Source organism: Heterostelium album (genome assembly GCF_000004825.1).
Source record: "Heterostelium album PN500 unplaced genomic scaffold PPL_scaffold3, whole genome shotgun sequence".
Classification (NCBI taxonomy): Eukaryota; Evosea; class Eumycetozoa; order Acytosteliales; family Acytosteliaceae; genus Heterostelium; species Heterostelium album.
The window spans coordinates 288,655-309,098 of record NW_008805065.1 but is presented as its reverse complement, the minus strand read 5'-3'; the positions used below and the strand labels follow the sequence as shown (position 1 = coordinate 309,098).

At 30.5% G+C, this 20,444-nt stretch overlaps 8 protein-coding genes across 8 annotated transcripts; 3 read left to right on the top strand and 5 right to left on the bottom strand.

The window, feature by feature from the left end:
* Positions 1 to 4: 4 nt before the first annotated feature.
* PPL_02690 (uncharacterized protein) lies at positions 5 to 2,676 on the bottom strand (the record flags this gene model as incomplete). The annotated part of the gene is made up of 4 exons (XM_020573669.1): positions 5 to 1,461; positions 1,559 to 2,356; positions 2,434 to 2,554; positions 2,620 to 2,676. 4 exons carry the CDS (start codon positions 2,674 to 2,676, stop codon positions 5 to 7), a joined length of 2,433 nt encoding a protein of 810 aa, XP_020435741.1.
* An 832-nt stretch (positions 2,677 to 3,508) lies between these two features.
* shmt1 (serine hydroxymethyltransferase) lies at positions 3,509 to 5,096 on the bottom strand (the record flags this gene model as incomplete). Its single annotated transcript, XM_020573668.1, has 3 exons — positions 3,509 to 4,487; positions 4,589 to 4,983; positions 5,094 to 5,096. The coding sequence occupies 3 exons, from the start codon at positions 5,094 to 5,096 to the stop codon at positions 3,509 to 3,511; spliced, it is 1,377 nt and encodes a 458-aa protein (XP_020435740.1).
* Positions 5,097 to 5,969: 873 nt separating this feature from the next.
* On the bottom strand, positions 5,970 to 8,229 carry uba2 (sumo-activating enzyme subunit 2; the record flags this gene model as incomplete). The annotated part of the gene is made up of 6 exons (XM_020573667.1): positions 5,970 to 6,237; positions 6,310 to 6,474; positions 6,544 to 6,746; positions 6,837 to 7,844; positions 7,926 to 8,009; positions 8,074 to 8,229. The coding sequence occupies 6 exons, from the start codon at positions 8,227 to 8,229 to the stop codon at positions 5,970 to 5,972; spliced, it is 1,884 nt and encodes a 627-aa protein (XP_020435739.1).
* A 225-nt stretch (positions 8,230 to 8,454) lies between these two features.
* On the top strand, positions 8,455 to 10,352 carry PPL_02687 (uncharacterized protein; the record flags this gene model as incomplete). Its single annotated transcript, XM_020573666.1, has 6 exons — positions 8,455 to 8,508; positions 8,572 to 8,802; positions 8,882 to 9,471; positions 9,546 to 9,756; positions 9,853 to 10,104; positions 10,161 to 10,352. The coding sequence occupies 6 exons, from the start codon at positions 8,455 to 8,457 to the stop codon at positions 10,350 to 10,352; spliced, it is 1,530 nt and encodes a 509-aa protein (XP_020435738.1).
* Positions 10,353 to 11,748: 1,396 nt separating this feature from the next.
* Positions 11,749 to 13,776, bottom strand: PPL_02686 (uncharacterized protein; the record flags this gene model as incomplete). The annotated part of the gene is made up of 5 exons (XM_020573665.1): positions 11,749 to 12,149; positions 12,232 to 12,894; positions 12,983 to 13,288; positions 13,375 to 13,533; positions 13,623 to 13,776. The coding sequence occupies 5 exons, from the start codon at positions 13,774 to 13,776 to the stop codon at positions 11,749 to 11,751; spliced, it is 1,683 nt and encodes a 560-aa protein (XP_020435737.1).
* A 554-nt stretch (positions 13,777 to 14,330) lies between these two features.
* On the top strand, positions 14,331 to 15,338 carry PPL_02685 (uncharacterized protein; the record flags this gene model as incomplete). The annotated part of the gene is made up of 2 exons (XM_020573664.1): positions 14,331 to 14,464; positions 14,537 to 15,338. 2 exons carry the CDS (start codon positions 14,331 to 14,333, stop codon positions 15,336 to 15,338), a joined length of 936 nt encoding a protein of 311 aa, XP_020435736.1.
* Positions 15,339 to 16,947: 1,609 nt separating this feature from the next.
* PPL_02684 (uncharacterized protein) lies at positions 16,948 to 18,093 on the top strand (the record flags this gene model as incomplete). Its single annotated transcript, XM_020573663.1, has 1 exon — positions 16,948 to 18,093. The coding sequence occupies one exon, from the start codon at positions 16,948 to 16,950 to the stop codon at positions 18,091 to 18,093; it is 1,146 nt and encodes a 381-aa protein (XP_020435735.1).
* An 86-nt stretch (positions 18,094 to 18,179) lies between these two features.
* Positions 18,180 to 19,397, bottom strand: PPL_02683 (lysoplasmalogenase; the record flags this gene model as incomplete). The annotated part of the gene is made up of 2 exons (XM_020573662.1): positions 18,180 to 18,204; positions 18,529 to 19,397. The coding sequence occupies 2 exons, from the start codon at positions 19,395 to 19,397 to the stop codon at positions 18,180 to 18,182; spliced, it is 894 nt and encodes a 297-aa protein (XP_020435734.1).
* Positions 19,398 to 20,444: the final 1,047 nt, after the last annotated feature.

The window sequence follows — 20,444 nt, the reverse complement described above, 5'->3', positions numbered from 1 at the left end:
TTTTTTATTCATCATGACCAGCAATTGTAAGGAATACCTCTTCAAGTGTTGTCATACTAATTTGAACATCAATGATTGGTAACATTGATCTGGCATGTTCTAATTTTTCGAAAAATGACATTAAACCGTTTAGTTGTTCTCTTGGAACGTTGTATTCGAGTGATCCAATGCTTTGAACGATTGGTCGTATCGAAAGATGCATTTCAAAGAACTTGATAACGTCGTCGGCAGCGTTCATCTTGGTTGGGTCGATCAATGCAACCAAACGATATCCTGCACCAAACTTATTCTTCAATCTCAGAGATGTACCGAGACACACTAGTTTTCCTTTCTTCATGATGGCGATACGATCACCGAGAACGTCGGCTTCTTCCATACTGTGAGTGGTGAGAATGATGACACGACCCTTCTTTACCTTCTCAATGAGATTCCAAACTTGACGTCTCGATACTGGATCCATACCGGTGGTTGGTTCGTCGAGATATACAATCTTTGGATCGGCAATCAAAGCGATAGCCGTAGACAATCTTCTTCTCATACCACCACTGTACTTTCCGGTTGGAAGATTAGCAGCTGCACCCAACTCTACATCCTTGAGACGCTCTTCGACTTCAGCGGCGATTCTGTCCTCTGGAATACCCTTGAAAGCAGCGTAGATCTCGAGATGCTCACGTCCAGTGAGTTCCGACCAGAGAATATCGTGTTGTGGACAAACACCCATATCCTTACGGATGGCTGGCATGTTGTGTACAATCGAATTACCAAATACAAAAGCATCACCGGACGATGGTGAGAAAAGACCGGTCATCATATTGAATGTTGTTGTCTTACCGGCACCGTTGTGTCCGAGGAGTACAAAGAGTTGACCGTTTCCAATCGATAGACAAGTTCCTTTGACTGCAACAAACTGCTTCTTTGTGCATCCACAACAACCCGACGATGAAGTGTAGACCTTACGAAGATTTATAAACTTTACGGCGGTATCCTCTGGCAAATTGTCATTCAAAACGTTCTCACGTTCTCTTACGATATCCTCATCTTCATTGTGATCCTCTGTTTGTTCATTCTTTTTGTTCTTCTTCTCAACCTTTGGTTTCGATGGTTTCCATACCCAGTAGGATGGCTTCAAAAAGAAGAAAGGTCCCTTGGAAGTACCGTATAGCGATGGCAGTACATTGTCCAAATAGAGTGCCAACAAAAAGTAAAAGAAGAAATCGATGATCATCCATGAATAGTTGGTCTTTAACGAAAAGAATCCCTTATCGATATCACTCCATTTCATACCACCCGATGTTGAACCACCACTTGTATCTGAAAGATCAGATATACCTTTGGACAGCAAAGCAAACGGCAAGAATGATAGAATCACTCTAACTGCAACATAGAAATCCTCTTGGAATGCAACCGATGCAAATCCTTGAATAATAATACCAATCAAGAAAATAACAAATCCAATTGATGCTAAAAGAAGGAAAAAAAAAGAGAAAAAGAAATTAATTATTATTATAAATTATTTTTGGTATAATCTTTTTCCTTTTTTTTTTTTTATACAACTTACTTGCAATATCAGCTCTTTTAATTAATGTACTTAAAAAGAATACAAAAGTAACCATGGAAATACCAAACAATAAGAATAAAACAAAGAAAGTACCAAAGTTATTCTTTTTAAAGAAATCGAATTGGAATATATATCCAGCTGCTACCAAAACGAAACAAGAGATAACGTTGACGAGGATGTTTGTGACGGTCCATGTGAACCAATAGACGGAATCCTTGAGACCCATCATATTCATTCCCTCACGAAGTTTTAACTCCTTCTCTAAAACGATTTGACCCAACTGAATGACTACGTTGAACATCAGTGCTGCAAAGAAAAAGATTGGACCCATATCCTTGATGATATCCTCAACTACCAACTCGGGATGTGGAAATTGTACGAAATCGATAGCGTAGCTCTTTTGTCCATTGGAAAAGTTGGACTGTAACTGTTGTTCCACTGCATTGATCCATGGCAACTCAATATAGGTACCCTTTTTAATTTCCTTTTGCTTTGAATACTCGGTAGTCTTGTTGTACTGAACTGCATAATGAATGATATTGGTGATTGGATCGGTCAAGAAAACTAAACTGGCAGTTGTCATATTATGGTTGGCATCGATGTAACCATTCATATTCTGAACGCTATCGAATTTTCTAATCTCTGCTTGAGGAATCGCATATTTACTGGAAATCTGTTGAACTACCCAATCACCAGTTGGATTATCACTTACATACGTCAAAGTATAGCAACTATCCTTATCTTCACCTATATAACATCTTGGTGGTGATGAAATTATTTCTGGATCTGGGTTTCTAACTATAAATCAATGATTATAAAATTTTAAAATTAATCATCAACTTTTACTTTTATTATTTACTTTTTGTTTTACTTACAAACTAAAGTTGAAGCATCATTTTTATTATTTGCTTTTATACCAAATTGTAAAATCCATAAAAAGAAAACAAATAAAAATGGTACTAAAATTTGCATAATAGTACTTCTATATCCTCTTCTCTATTATTGATTAATAGGTTCGTTAGATTAGAAATAAGATTTAAAATAACACTAAATATATTTACCAATAAAATAAAATTCTTTCTTAAAAGAATCTTAGTTTGTCTCCATCTTGAACTCATTTCTGTTTAAAAAAAAGCCCAAGTTTTGATTGTTATTTTCAAAACTATTAATTACAAATAATATTTTACAACAACTAAAAATTTATAAATCTTTTTTTTCTATTTAAGTAATTATACAAAATCTGTAGTGATAATTATAATTATATCTAATAATTTTATAACTTCTTCAAAACACAAGACCAACTAAAAAAAACCAACTTATTTCACGAAAAAAAACAATACCAATATAAACAGTATGATCAAATGTTGTTTATTTGTGTGGTGTTGTTGATGTTTAAACAACAAATAATTGAAAAATGTATTGATCGTGTTATTTGAGTATATACTGATGCTTGTTGTGTGTATGTGTGAAAGTGTGTAAGTTGGTGTTGCAAAAAAAAATAAAAATAAAAAGTTAATAATAGTTGGGTGATCTCTTTTATTATTAACAAAAAAATGACAATTTAAAATAATAATAGAAAATATACTTTGTTATAAAAATAAATCATGCCAATATTGAGCCCAAATTTTTCACCAAATTCGTGTGAAAAACAACATCCTGACGTTATTTTTTTAGAAAATTGTTTGTTGTTGTCGCGAGCAAATCATCAACGCAATTCTCATTATGAAGGGTACTGAGGACTGATAGAAAAAAAAAAAAAAAATTCAAAAACTTTGAAAAACAAAAAAAAAAACAAAAAAAATAAATAACAAGATCTTATTTATTTTTAGATAGATTTTCGATGATTATTAAATATATCTTTTTTTTTTTTTTAATTACATGTAATAATTCACAAAAGTTTTTATTTAATACTTTTTTTTTTTTAAACAAATAAATTGATTATTTTTTTTTTTAGAAACCTGGAAGTGGGAATTTAATTGAGAATTGTTCGACTTCTTTTCTTAATTGTTTGATTTGTTCGTTTTCTGGAAGTGCAGCGGTAAAGTCAACCATCTTCTTTCCGGTCTTTGATTGAACATCAATGCAAATCTTAACGATACGATCCAAAAACTCTGCGACTTGAACGAAATCAGATTCCTTCAAACCTCTAGAGGTGAGTGCAGGTGCACCGATACGGACTCCACCTGGTGTCAAGGCACTGGTGTCACCAAAGACGGCGTTCTTGTTGACGGTGATACCGGCGTAGTCACAGGCCTTCTCAACCTTGCTACCGGTGACGTCTTGTGGACGAAGATCCCAGAGAATCAAATGGTTATCGGTACCACCGGTGACCAACTTGTAACCCTTGGAGATGAGTGCCTCACCGATTGCTCTGGCATTCTTTTGTACTTGAGCACAGTAGTCGTAGTACTCTTGTTGTGAAGCCTCCTTCAAGGCTACGGCGACACCAGCAATGACGTTCTCGTGTGGTCCACCTTGGAGCGATGGGAAAACGGCAAAGTTGATCTTTGCTTCGAGATCGTAGTCCTCCAATGGCTTACCGTCACCGGTGACTCTCTTTCCACGACGGAAGAAGATGATACCGGAACGTGGACCTCTCAATGTCTTGTGAGTGGTGGTAGTTACGACATCACAATAGTTGAATGGTGAGTCCAAGAGTTTGGAAGCAACCAAACCACTGTAGTGAGCCATATCACACATAAGATAGGCACCTACTCTATCGGCAATTGCTCTCATTCTCTTGTAGTCCCATTCTCTTGGGTACGATGAACCACCGGCAATAATCAACTTTGGTTTGAACAAAAGAGCGTTCTCCTCTAATCTTTGATAATCAACATAACCAGTAGCATTGATTTGGTATGGCATCGATTCGAAATAGATTGAACTTGCAGAGATCTTTTTCTTATCAGTTTGATATCCATGAGTTAAACTAAATAAAACAAAAACAAAAACAAAAGAAAAAGAAAAGAAAACAAAACAAACAATTAATATAAACTATGACTAATCTAATCTAATTTTTATATTACATACTGTCCACCAGATGGTAAATCCAAACCCATGATACGATCGTGTGGTTTTAAGAGACCGGTGTAGACGGCAAAGTTGGCAGGTGAACCAGAGTATGGTTGTACGTTGCAACCCCACAATGCTTCATCGAGATGGAAACACTTCAAAGCTCTCTTTACACAGAGATTCTCCAAATCGTCGACAACCTCAGAACCACCATAGTAACGTGCACCTGGGTAACCTTCGGCGTATTTATTAGTGAAATGTGAACCGAGAGCCTCCATGACAGCTCTCGATGTGAAATTCTCAGAGGCAATCAACTCTAAACCATCCTTTTGTCTTGCCTTTTCTCTCTTGCACAAGTTGAATACCTCTTCGTCAACAACATTAAGTGGTCTATGTCCAATGAATTCTTCTGACTAAAAAAATATTAAAAAAAAAAAAACAAACAATAATAATAAAAAAATAAATGATTATCAATATATTTGCTCTCTATATATTCATTTATTATCATTGCTTTGTTACTTACCATTTTTATATGATAATACTATAAATATAGAAATCTAAATGAAATGAAATTTAATAAGTTAAAAAATAAATTGTGTGAAGTTGAATTTATTGCTAAAAAATGTCAAAAAATTCGTGGGAAATTCAAATACAACTAAAAAGTAGTTGGATTTGTTTAAAAGATTGTTTTATAATAAAAAAAAAAAAAAAAAAAAGATAGATTTAAAGTAATAAGTAAAAAGTAATAATGATAATGTTTTGGATATTAAAAAATCATTTTATTTTGTTAATTCAAAAAAAAATAAAAATAATAATAATAAAAAATAATTTAAAAATAAAAATAATAATAAAAAAGAAGTTGTTTGATCAATTATCGCCCTCCCAAGAACCAAAATAAAACAACGGGTGGGAGCCTATATAAATAAAGCCGAGTGGTGAAAATAAAAACAAAAAAATGATATATTTTTAGTTTTTTACAATTTAAATGCGCATTGAGTCATAAAGTAAAATATGATTCGTTTTTTATTAAAAATGCTAATGCAAAGATTGTTAATTTCGCCTTTGAATATTAAATACCATAGAATAGAATATTGGATTGATTTTACGCCGTTATGATCATAATTTGCCTAATCAAAAAAAACTTCAACAACAATGATTATCATTACATATGAAGTCGAAATGAGATAATGTTTTGTTTTGTTTTTTTTTTTTTTTGTTTTTTTTGTTTTTTGTTTGATGAGTCATTAAACTACAGAGTTAAATAATTGTAAACTAAGAACTTAGATATTTTTTAAAAGATCTATCTAATTAGTTAGTGATTGGTAAGATCAAAATTGATAGTGGAAAAAAAAAAAACAAAAAAAGAATCTAAACAAGTTGTTGTGTTATGTTGTTTCATTTATTGTTCATTATTTTCGTTCAGTTTATGTTTCTTTGTGGAATCAGATGTTTCTGATTCGATTTCTTTACGCTTGGCAGTGGATTTGTCGCTTGAGGCATCGATTTGCATATCAACTGGATTCTCAATGATTTCGAGATCATCCAAGTCGTCTTCTGTATTGTTATTATTATTGTTGTTACTATCATGATTGTTGTTATTGTTTGTAGATTGATCTTTTTGTTTTCCTGAAATATCAAACCATTTACCATCTTCATCAAATGTTTCACTGATAATCATAAAACAGTTGCAATTAGTTTACTACTCTTTCAAATAATGTTAATCAATAGCTTATTCTTACCAATGAATAATTAAAATTGAAACTTTGAAATTCTGTAAATAGTCTTCTACGTTCAAGATGGTGTTATCTGGCATCTTATAATCAGCAATGATCTTTTGTTCCAATTTATTTCTCTCTTCGATTTCCTCTTTACTCAGATCTTCATCACCACCTTCATAAAGTAAACTATAGATAGATATATTGTTAATATCAATCATATGATATTGACAGTTTAAATGATAATGGTTTAGTTACCTTGCACCAACAGTTAGAATTGGATCATGGAATGATAGATTCTTTTTTAGAACATCATTTAATAGTTGAGAGAGTGTCGTTGTCTTTGTATTGATCTTCAAAGTAATAAAGTTTTGAGAACAAACATAACAATCTGATTTCGGTTTCTCTGGATCAATTGGTAATAATAATCTTTTACCTGATGGTTGTTTTAATAGATATGTCTAAAATAATAGTAATAGTAAGATTATTAGTTAGTTTATGATCATTTTGATATAAATATATTATTGTTGTTGTTGTTATTTACTACTTACTGATTTACATTTATCAAATTCATTATTTAATACTTTGAATGCTTCTAAAACGATAAGACCACTGATGATTGCATTGGTAGTTGCAATAGCGGGAATGATATTACCAGCCATTGCTTTGATGTCGAATTTCGATTTCAAAGGAATGTTAAAGATGTGCGATCTGATGTTTGATGCAGACACTACAAAGTTCAATGCAAGATTATCATCTTTATCCCATGTGAGCGCACCATTCTGCTCGTTTTGAACCTGTAGTTTTCTAATGGATTCAACAAACATATTGATATTCTCTTGGAAACTCATTACAACTTGATCTTTAAGTCCTCTTCCAGAAGAAGAGTTAATACCATTACTAGTTGTAGTGGTTGTTGTGGTTGTTTGTTGTCCATCAGGTGAAAACAATTCATCGTAAACAAGTGGTCTTGGTGGTTTCTTCTCCTTCCAGAGTTCAGTCATTCTGGCGAGTCTGTCAATGTCAGTGTAGAACACCTTGTGGAATACCCATTGTTCATAACTCTTTTGCTTGGCCAGTGGGAGTAGTTCATCACGAATCACATTGTCAGTGTCATCTTTGTCGCCTTCGACGATGTTGTCGTCCATGTCGGTGACGGCATTCGAGTCGTCGGCCAGTCCAAACAGACGACCAAACAACATCTTTGCCCAAACGATACAGTGAATCGGTGCCGATGGATTCGAACGAATAGTACACACAGCAAACTCTTTGGGTGGCACCTTTGGAATGCACTCGAAGCACTCGGTCACACCCTTTCGAATGACACTGACCTGACCAAGGAATCCAGCTGTACCACTCTCAATCAACGGAATATCTACGGACAAACAAATTCTATTGACATGTCTTCTTGCACTAAGATTGTCGAGAGCATTCATCACCAAGTTGAATTGTTTAAAGTAATTCGGTCCAAATTCGTGTGTCTTGATATCTGCGTGATGTGCAACAATCTTTATATCATCACTATTATTACAATATTTCAATACTGATTCTCTAGCAATCTATATAGTTGTTGTTATGCTTCAAATTAATATATATGATTGCTAATTTAATTGATTTGATTATCATATGATTTAACATACCTTTGCTTTTGACATACCGATATGATGTTTTCTAAATAAGAATTGTCTATTTAAATTACTTAGATCAATAGTATCTAAATCAATCTAAAATTTAATTTAATAAGTAATGTTGAAATGGTGAAGAAATAGATATACCGATAATACATACGATATGAATATCTCTGAAACCAGAGAGTACAAGATTCTTTAAAAGTTCACATCCGATTCCACCGGCACCAACAACCAACACCTTTGCAGATCTAATCTTTTCAAAAGTATCAATACCAAGTGTATCTATTATATTTTGAAACTTGTTATCTGTCATTTGTTTATAAATAAATAAATAAGTTTTAAAAAAATAATATAAAAATAAAACAGAGGTTTTATTAATGAAAAATATTGATGTTCCCTCTCTTTTTTTTTAATATGATCAATTCAAAAAATTTTAACGAACACAATTCATTCAGTGTGTTAAAATCTTTTATTCGAATTTCAAACTCTGTCTTTTATATTTCTTTCTTTCAATTTAAATATTCAGAGTTATTCAAACATGAGTAATAATAATAATAATACAAATAAAAAGAGAAAGAAAAAGAATATACCTGTATGTTTTGATTCTAATTTATATTAAAGTTAAAAAACAGAATCATATTAATATTTTTCTTAGAAACCTGTATATCATGAAATTAGATCATTAAATAATGGTACAATAGATAGTTTTTATGGTTTTATAGTTGGTGTATTCAAGCCGAAACCAACTGCAAACGATAATCTTTTAAAGTTTGTTGTTGCAGATTCAATCGATTTAAAGATAAACGTCAGTCTATTCTATTCAGAGGAGAACGAGATTCTTTCTCATTTACAAGTTGGTAATATTGTTAGATTAGATAGAGCAAAGGTAATGTTATTTAAATAAAAGATATATCATAATATTATATTCTAGAAACTAATAATTTTAATGATCACTACTATTTTAGATTACAAAAGAATATGGTACTTTCTTGGCAATAGGAAATATAACACATGCTAGAACACATTTCAATGTTGTGGTGATCACTGGTGATAAAGATGACAAAATAGAACCTCTGGGATCGTTACCACAATTCAGTTTTACTGATGACGATCGGATTAGAGTGGATCAGTTGCGAGAGCTATGGGTTGAAATCAAACAGCATTTCGTTTCGCAAACGCAGAATGTTATCAATCGTACACCAATCTCTGATATCGATTTCAATGATCCCTCCGCTATCAACGTGGTCGGAAAGGTATTGGTAAAGTCATTCTCTACTACAGCGGTTGGCAAACGATTGAATCTTTGGATTTGGGATGGTACTGGCGATGCCTATGAGGTGGTCGACGATCAACATCGATTCGGAAGACTCTTGGATGTACTGTCGTGGGACTCTCATAAGATACCGATCTTGGATTCCATCAACGAAGGACAATGGATCCTCTTTAAAAAAGTACAACCAAACATCTACAACGGCAAAGATGAACTAAAAGTACAATCAAACTCTGATATTATTCCTGTCGATAAGAATGATCCTGTCATTTTACATATTTTAGAGTAAACTATATTTTATCACGATTGGTTAAATCTATCATTTCTAACAATATTTTTTATTTTCTATTTTCATGTAGATATCACAAATCAAGAGTAGATGATTATATTAGAATAATGAATTTTACAAATAATAATGATAATAATGATAATAATAACAATAATGATAATGATAGTAGTATACCAAAAATACCAGATAGACATATAGATCCACAGATATTTTTAACGGAAACAGAATATCCAAGTAAAAATGTTACAAAAATTAATGATATAAAATCACTAGATGCACATGTAAGTTACAATTATCAAGTAGTAGTAGTAACATTCAATTTCTTTTCAAAACATTTTTTTATTAATATTATTTATTTTTAAATTAATTCATTATAGGTACCAAAGAAATACAAGATATGTGCTAAATTAATACAACATATTCCTATGAATATAATGAATATGACACGTCCATCTTGTAAGGCTTGTAAATCAGTTTTCCAATTCAACATTGCCGACTTTTATATGGATTCTTTTCAGAAATGTGTAAACTGCGCACAAGAAAATACTATTGGATATATTTATTTACTTAAATTTATATTAGAGGATGATACTGGTGATATACCTGTTATTTTATATGGAGAAGAAGCTGTAAGTAGAGTTTAATAAGATTCTTACTTTTAAACATATTAATGAAATATCTTTAGGAAAAATTCTTTGGTTTGCAAGCAGTTAACTTTTATGATGAAAAAGATTTTCTGTTAAGAGTGGAAAATGATATCAAACGTTTGAAAGAAGGAAAGGAGTTTTATTGTTGTATTAAATCTTATTATGTTCAGGATAAAGTTGCACCAGAGAATATTAGATATCAAATTTTCGATACGAAAATAAAACATTAATGTCTTTAACTTTGAATCTTAATTGAAATAAAATTTGTAAAACAATCAAATTGATTTTGTAAAAGAATTTTGGTTTAAATACAGACAAAGTTAATTGTTTATTGAATTTATTTGATCTTTGGAATAGGATGTGAGAGTCGGTTGGTCGTCACCACTGATACTATTTAGTTGGTTGTTTTACTGAAGAAAGATCACAACCAACAAGAAATTTTTATTAGACAAAACATAATGGACTATCCTACATAGATTTGGAAAAGTTACTTCTCTCCACACTGAACGAATGAACCAATGTCAGGTCGACGATCGATAGGAAAGAAAGTCTGTTTAGGACTAAGCAGGTCAAAGCTAATCGATTAAAGTTGAAATACCAATGTAGATATTATGACCATTATAAAGAGATTTGAATGGTTTTGTATCAATACCATTAGATCCTCTTTTTTCCAAAAAGTATAAACATGTAACTGATATAAATCTGTATATATCAAATATTAAATAAATCTAAAAGTATTCCTTGTCTAGATTCCAGACTCCACTAACCATCTTTAATTTGCTAATTTTCTTTGAGTTGATTCTCACATTCTATTCCAAAGAATATATAAATATTTAAAAAGTTGTTCTTTATCTATATGAAAAACTGAACACTAATAAAAACATAAATTTTTATAAAATCTTATGAAATAATTAAAAATATGAAGTTTGTTTATAAAATAAATTCATATATTATATTTTACAATCTCTTGATTGGGATAAAAATTGTAATTCTTAAAAAATTGAAACAAATTAAATTGTGATTGAAGTTTATTTATCTAATTTTGAATTTGTGAATTTGTTACATTTAAATATCTTTCTTTTAAAATTGATTAAACAAATTTAAGAAAATTATAATTTCAATTTCCACTCCAACTAACTATTGGAGCTGCCAACTTGACGGCAGTCATATCTGATTTTCTTTTTCTCTTTTAAATTTTGGATAACTTTACTTATATTATTGAAAGCTTTTCGATTATGAATATTTTTTTCTATTTCTTTTAAAAACTCCTCTATAGCTTTTACCACTGAATCTTTGTTCTTTATCTCCTTGGTTTGGTGCTAGATAAAATAAGATTGAATCGATTCCAAAGTAGAAATAGTTGATTCAATGCTTCTTCTATATTTATAAACCATAAGTACATCATCTCCTCTGAGATATCTTATTAATTGATTTAAAACTTTATCTACTTCACTCGACATATTATTCTTTTTATTTAATTTAATTATTTGTTTTTAACTATTATTGGTTTTTTTTTTGTTTGAATTTATTGTATTGTAAGCTTGTGCCTTTCAAATACTTTACATAAAACATTTATACCACATTTGCTTTAAAAAATAAAATAAAATAAAATAATAGATGTTACATTTATTTTATTGGATGTTCGAATGCGTTGGAGCCTCTTCTTGATCTACCGTTCATACCAATGATACTCGGACTGACATGACCACCGATATTGTTTGAATGTGATTCTCTCATGCTCAGTGTTTGCACGGAAGCAGCGAGTGCATCGGCAACCTGTTTCAAACTGTCGATCGTTTCTTTCAATGTCTCTTTGTCATCCTTCACCTTCTTGGTTGTTTGATTCTTTGATTTCTCGAGTTGTATACTATTCAATATCTTTAGTCTTGCACCCAACGTAGGAATCTTTAGATCTTCAACCAAATGTTGTTCCGTCAGGTAGTCCAATACATCGATAGTCATTCCATTCTTTAAAAAATGATTTTCATATTTACTTAGATTTAATCTATTAAGCCATTCTATTAAATCTATTAAATAGTAAAAAAGATTATTAATAAAATAACTAAAATATATTATGTTATTCCTTTTCTTTGTTTTTTGTTGATTTACCTTTTTGTTTTTGTTGAGTTGAATCTTTCATTGCAATGGCAGTAGGTGTTGGTGTTGCTGCTTTTTTCAATCTTGATGGTAGTGGTTGTGGAGGTGGAATATTATTTACAGGTGGTTTCGCTTGGTTACCGTTTGGTTGTGCTTTAATTGGTTGTGGTTGAATTGTTTGAGTGTTTGTATTCAATGTTACAATGATATTTGGTGGATTCGATTGATTATCATTTTGATTATTATTATTATTATTATTATTATTATTATTATTATTATTATCTATTGGTGTTTTAAAAGGTCTTAATCTTATACGTTTCTTTGGTTGCTGTTGAATCTTGGCCATTACTTTGTCTACATCGAGTATGGCTATGTCTTTGAAATACTGTTTACTATCGCTACCACCAAAAATATATATCTTATTATTTACAATTTCAGATGTATGAGCACATCTGTTGGTTGGTGTATGCTCTCCAAGGAACTTCTTCCACACCAAACTATCCGATGACAGGTCCAAAACAAAAGTGTCATTGAGAATCTTATCGTTATCAGATGCACCACCAAACAACACAATATTATCCTTGACCAATGTAAAAGAATGACCTGCTCTGCCAAGTGGCGGCGCATTAGAAGCATCTGAAGCAACCTTTACATTTACTTTCCATTCATGATTAGCTATAATAGTAGACAATATAGATAAATTAGTTTTGGTTATTTTTGTTGTTGGTGGTGATGATGAATAATAAAATAATAAAATATTTACATAGATCTAAAATATTCAACATTGATGACATTGACATTGAATCACTATCGGATCCACCGAAAAAGTAAAGTTTATTTCCATAGAGAATGGAAGAGTGTCCCCATGTAGCAGGTGGTATATCGCCATTACAATTCGGTATTGACCATCGCATTGTGCTTAAATCCAATACGTAGAGTGAGTTGAATGATCTACTACCATCGCTTCCACCATATATATAAATCTTATTGTTTACCAGTGATGCAGAGTGTCTAGATCGAGGTTGTGGTATTGTTCCAGTTGTATTGATTTCATTCCATTGCATCCTATCTAATAATTATAAGAATGGATTGTGTTTGTTTAATACACGCTAACTTATATAAGTGATAGTTGAGTGTTATGCATATCATATTTACCACAGTCAAAAATGAAAACTTCAGAAGTGTAGTGCTCACCATCAGAACCACCGAAAATCAGAAAACTATTTGAATTTGGAAGTGGTGTACCACTGTGACCTGCTCTTTTCCATGGTATTTTACCTGTGATCGGTAATGGGAAATCCCATGAAGATGTCTCTTTAATGATTTATTTATTTATTATAAAATGATAAAATGTTATGTTAGCAATTGATTGACAGAGAGATTGATAGATATATAACATTTACCTAAATTGAATCTAATAAGATCATCTAAAACACGAGATCCATCCCAACCACCAAATAGATATATGCTATTCTTTTTACTGATGAATACCGATGAGTGTGCGCATCTGACAGGCATCACTTTGTTGCCATTGATACTGCATCTTGTCCATGACATTGTGTGTTGGTTATCAAATCAAATCTATTTTTCTACTCTTTCTTTTTGTTCTTTCAATTGTTTGTTTTTCAAATATTATAATATAAATAAATATTATCGTAAATGTATAATTATGATTGATTTATATAGTAAAATATATATTATTGTGATTTATCAGCATTTAATTTATTTGATTGGTTGATTTAATGCATTATTTTTTTTAATTTTTTTTAAAGATTATTCAAAAAAAATTACCCTTATTTTCAATGATTTTGTTTGGAAGTACGGTGGTGTATGTTTGTTTTTTTTTTTTTTTTTCAAATTTGAATTTTGATTTTTTTTTAGATCAAATACCCGCCATTAAAATGAATTGGGAATCTGACAGTTATGAAATTATGATTACATTTTTGAATGGTGATTGTTAATTATTTTCAAATATTAAATATTCATAATAATAATAATAATAATAAAATAATAATTATTATTAATTTAATTATTTATATATAAATTTTAATTAATTAAATATATAATAATAATTTTTAAATAATAAAATAGAGATAGATATAGATTTATAAATGAGTAATCGTAAAATTGTGCACTATAGAGATAATAATATTTCAACAAGAATAATGGAGTATGGATTCTTATTTTTTGAATTCGCAGGTCACACTTTGCTCAGTTTCTCTGATCTTGTTGTGACTCTACCAGAGTTATTCAATCGTCAGATGCGAAGAAAGAATGGAATCTTTTATAGAATAGCCATGCAGTTTACCAAAATAAGATCATCTCTTAGAATCACATCGAGTACAACTACAAAAACTCATTATACCATCTCTGTTGATTCATCGATAACATCAACATCCAACAGCAACAGCAACACCACTAATAATAACATCACTACATCCACACCCACACCCTATACTAATAATATAATTTCAACTCCATCATCTGTACTATTAAATAAATCAGACAATCAGTCATCAACCACCTCCATTCTTTCCACTGGTCAGTTCACTACACCAACAACAACAACACAACCAGCTCAATCCAATGAAAAAGTAAAGAATTTAGAATGTGAGCTCAGCAGATTGCGTGAAGAGATCGCTAGAATTATGGCCAATAACAGTAATGCCGCCGCCACTAATGTCCAACCAGTAATGGCTGCTGGCGGGCCACCACCTCCACCACCACCAGTACCACCTGTTTTCAAGCCAGCCAACTTGGCACTCAAGAAACTAAAGTCCAATGGCACTGAATCGCCAGCTCCTATGACACCTACCAAACAGTCATCAATGTCGATCGGAGACATCTTGCGTAGTGGTCAAAAGGTTACTCTCAAGAAATCAGATGTCGTCAGATCACCAGGTGGAACACCAGTCCGTGATGTCACCAATCAACAACCCATTTCCACCCAAGACTTTATTGCAAATGCACTCAAAAAGAAATTCTCCAACATCAGAGTCGATGATTCTCCGGAGGTCAAGCGTCCAAAATCATCTCTAAAGAAAACCAATGATGATTCATTCTTTTCAGACTCTGACAATGATTTCGATGATCAAGAGAATGTTCAAACTTATATTTAAAAAAAGACAACAACAATTACATTCAGACAGAGAATGTTCAACACAACAACAATTAACTAACAAACTATACATTTTTATCTAACTATCGATATAACAAATCAACAACAACAGCAACAACAACAATAATTATATATCAAATTGGTTTGAAGCCTTTTTGAATATAATATATTAATAAATTTAAATTAATTTTTTAAAAAAACAAAAAAACACCAACAATTTGTTTATTTAATTATCAGATTTATTCATTGTTTACAAATAATTTTATTACCCAAAAAAAAATAAATTGATGATAACTTAAAATGGAAAGTAATTGATGTGTCGGTTTAAATCAAATAATATCTTTTTTAATGATCATAATGACCTCACTTTATTACTATTAATTTCATACCACATCAAATAAAATATATAACTTTGTATTTATATTTGGTTGATGATATTATTTGAAGTAACAAAATTGATCATTGTGTTTGATGTTGTTAACAAATTATCCATTTTTCGTTAATTTAATATTATTATTCGATCTTATGACAAGCCTTCTAAAATAATAAATAAAATTAAACAAACACATAAACTATTGTGATATAAATAGTTGTTTCTATTGTTGTAGGTTCTATGCTTTCAATTTTATTTATATATCACGATAATCATAATTTAAAACGTCATCCAATGAACGAATACCATCAACAGCAATCATAATCAAAATAAAAATAATGGTGTTTAATGTGTTTTGTGTGTTTTTTTTTAAATTTAAAGTGTGAATTGGTTCCATAAAAAATTTACATGTTTTAAAGAATTTTTTGTGTTTTTCTGTGTGTGGGTATGATAATTGATATATAAGTAGTTAAATTTATTTATTTGTGTTGAATAGTTGGTGGTTCGTTAGTTGGTTGTCAGGTTTGTTGCAGCTTCTTCTTTTCAGTTGAATCCAATATTATTTGATAGAGTGTGTATGTATCATGATGATGATAATGTTGCGTTTCTACACAGTTTAAGATTCCACTATTTTGAAAGTGTACACTTTTAGATTGATGAAGATGACCTTTCTTTATAGTTATACTATTAATTAAACACCCCACTACCAATAATCAGAATCATGATCCATTTCATCAAGCAAAAACAAACAACAATGGAGCAATCAAAAATTATTGGATCGTAGGAGGTACCATTAAGAGTTTGTTATAGGATGATCATTTCTTTCTATTTAAATAGAAAGAAAGTATATGATTACCATAAGTCATGTGGGGTATTTTGTTTTAGTGGAGATGTGGTTTGATGTTGTTTGGTGTTGTTTGTTATCAATATTAATATTGATGGTTGTTTTTTCTGTTGATGAAGAGTGATCATAGTGTTAAATCAATATATTTAGTTAAAAAAATATTTAAATCACTTATGTTTTTTAAATAAAATAAAAACACAATAGAATTTATTGTATATATTTTGAAATTCGACAGAACATATTAAAAAAAAAATTATATATTTTATAATCATTAACCATATCATATTTGTTATTATTGTCAATATTTTTTTTGTTATAAATTAAATATCAATATTTGTTTCCTACTTTAAATAACAAGTTTTTTTTCCATATTAATATTGTTTTTATTAAAAAATGGGAAATAGTTCGTCAAAAAGAAAATCAACAAAGAATAATAATAATTTACCAGATAATAATAAACAGGTTGAAAAACCAGTTGCTATTTCAAATGAACCAGCTGAACAACCTCCAGTTACTCCAGTATCAACAGAACCTGAAATAAACAAAGAGAATGATCAACCAGTCGATGAATCCAAACCAGTAGGAAGTACTTCTCCAATTGAAAATCCACCTTCTATAGATACTTTACCAAGTCAAATCGAGAATTGCGAACCAAAGCCAGTAGGAGAAGAAGAAAAACCAAAAGAGGTAGTCGTGGAAGATGCTAAGCCAGAAGAGTCTCCAATTGTAGAACCCAATCAACCAAAGCTAGAAGAACCAGAACAACCAAAGTTGGAAGAGATTGAAGATGAAAAACCAAAGATCGAGGAGGAACCAGAACAACCAAAGTTGGAAGAGATTGAAGAGGAGAAACCAAAGACTGAGGAGGAACACCCTCTTCCACCAATCGATGAAGCCGAGAATATTGCAGTAGAGAGAGTTAGACGTCCAACTAGAGCAGAGGTTGAACTATTGAATCTATTCGAATCAGAAGCAAATAAATCAGATCTACCACCAGACTACAAACCAAAGGAAATCAATTTAGAGCAGTACCAACAAGATCTTCCAAAGAAATCATTGTCACGAAAGAAATCACTTCGTATGAAATTCTACAATACTTTTTCAAAGAAGAGATCAACTAAATATGAAAACGATTTGGCAGCCGAAGAGAACGAACCAAAGTCAAGCAGTTCCAACTCAAAGAGAAAGGAATTGAATCGTACCACTTCTTCTATTCCAAACAACTTTAATAGCATCGATGGTACCACTGAGAACAGGGAGGATCACGACCCAGTTCAAAAGAAGAAATATCTTACTCTCTCTGGTAGAATGAATACTTTGAGAAAGATTATTTTCACACCACCCGAACCAAAGGATAAGGACATCGAGGAACTAAAAGAGAGAATGAGAGAAGAGGAGCAAAAGTCAGTTGAAGAAAAACCAAAGAAAAAATCAATTTTTAACTCTGAAGATATTGCAAGATATGGATCTTACATTACTAAAGAAGTTGGACATGTATTTATGTTTAGTGGAAATTGTGGATCAGCTTATTTCTTCTAAATATTTTAAATTGTTATCTTTTTTCTATGTATATTTAAATAAATAAAAAAAACATTAAATCAAAATATAAACTTTTTTATGATAAACTAACTTAATTCTTTTAAAACATTACTTTATTTAAAGAAATTCAGAAAATGTTAGGATTTGAGGATCAGAATAAACTCAAAATTGGTTTTTTATCAATATCATTCATAAAAATAAATATTTGAAATTGTTAAAGTCAAATATATGTGCATATTACCTTCCATTCCTTTTATTTCTTTTATTCCCACTGGTTTTATACTTTATTTTGTCCTTTATTTAAACAATTTATATTTTGTTTATTAATTATACTTCATATTTCTATTTTATTATTTAAATTCTTTTTATTCACATATCTATTATTTAATCGATAAAATATAAATATTAAATTTATTTAAATATTATATTAGTTACAATATTGAGGTAACACTTAAAGCAATACAGAATTGACCTAGCCAGTAAGTGATCATTCCAACATCTCCGTTACCCAAAAATCTACGGAAAGTTGAAACCTTATTCTTTTTGAGTGCGTTCATCTCACGAATGAGAATCATCAGATCACTAATGAAAAACAAGACGGCACCGATTGCTCCACAGCAAGAGTAGATGGTAAGTGTATGTGAAACCGATGATGATAGCTCCCAGAGTTGTGCGACCTTGGTCAAAGCCTTTAGTGAAGCGGTGTAACACATGGTGATAATGACTGCCATGTAAAAGAAGAGGGCAATGACGATCGAGGTTGGTGTGGTGTGGACAAACAGTGGAACCACCTTGGTGATGAATAGGTAGACAAAGAAAATATTGAATCCAACCAAAATTACAACCACCAACGGTGTAAAGAACTGAGTGAGACTGTCACTCTCGGCAGTGAATGCCAAAATGAAGGAGAGATGCGCAGTCAAGAAGAAAATGATTCCATGTACAAAGTATTTATCGAAAATCAGTAAAAGGTCACCTATTGCCGAGAGGAACAATCCTATCGATATATAGACTGCATAGTCCGATGGTTTATGTGGAACGATCAAGTGGAATAACGATGACATTCCAACGTGATGCACGGAACACCAAAGTAAAACTACATATCCAAGGATGAGAACTGGCAATGGTTTAACGAGATGTAACATTCTATTGTCTTTTCTTCTTGCATAGAGATATGCTAATGCAGTCGCAGTAAATAATGTATATAATAGCTTCCACCATAGATCCTTATGATTTACGGCATCGATATTATCGAATGTCTGAACATTCACAATGGGTTGTGTTGATTGTTGAATCGTTTCCATTGTTTTTATTTTGATTTTTAATATTTGGATATACTAAACTAATTTTAAAATGGATATTTTTTTGTCAATATAATTATTATTATTATTATAATTATTTTAAAAGTAAAAATAAATAAATAAATAGATAAAAAAAAAAAGTAAACTATGTTATTATTCTTTTTTTTCTTTTTTTGTTTACAGCTATAATGTTGGTAGGAATTTGACTATTATTGTTAGAGATTGTATCGTAGTTGTTGTAATAGTTATAGGCATTTAAAGATCGACAGCAAAAATTAAAATAAAAAATAAAAAAAATTAAATATTATAATAATATTAAAAAAAAAACAATAGAATTTGTTGTGTGTCACAATTTTATCTTGAAATTTATTTATGTAGGGTGAGTTGTGTTTAAAAAAAAGACTTGTTTTACAATTTCAACACCCCAAATTTACAGTTGTACACACCTGCTATCTATTAAAGTAAAAAAAAAAAAAAGATATTATAATATAACAAATGTACATAATATGTGTGTGTATGAGTATTTGTTGGTAATTAATTATTTGTATATATTATCTTCTAATTAATTGTGTTGTATATCTGTATGAGAATCTATGTTTTTTGTACGTATTTATTATTGGAGTGTGTTGTTTTGATTTAAAAAAGTGTAAATGGTGAAATTTAAATTTTACCTTTTGAGTTAAGATAATGATGATTAAAAAATTATGTAATTACTTATTACTTATTACTATATGTATATATATGTTTATATGTATTTATTTATATTAAAACTGAAATTATAAGTTTGTTGTAATATATTTATTTCTTTTGGTTAAGTGTAAAATAAACAACCTGTTGGATATCCAGGTATATAATCTAAGGGTGAGTACCCATTTTTATTTAATCAAACCAGGATAAAAATATAAAAAAATAAAAAAATATCAATATCACCACATTAGTTTTCGGCATTTCTAAAAAGGTAATATATTAGCAAGATTACATTCTATGTTATCTTTGCACTCTTAAAATTTCATGAAAAAAATCAAAAAAAAAAAAAAAAAAATCAAAAAA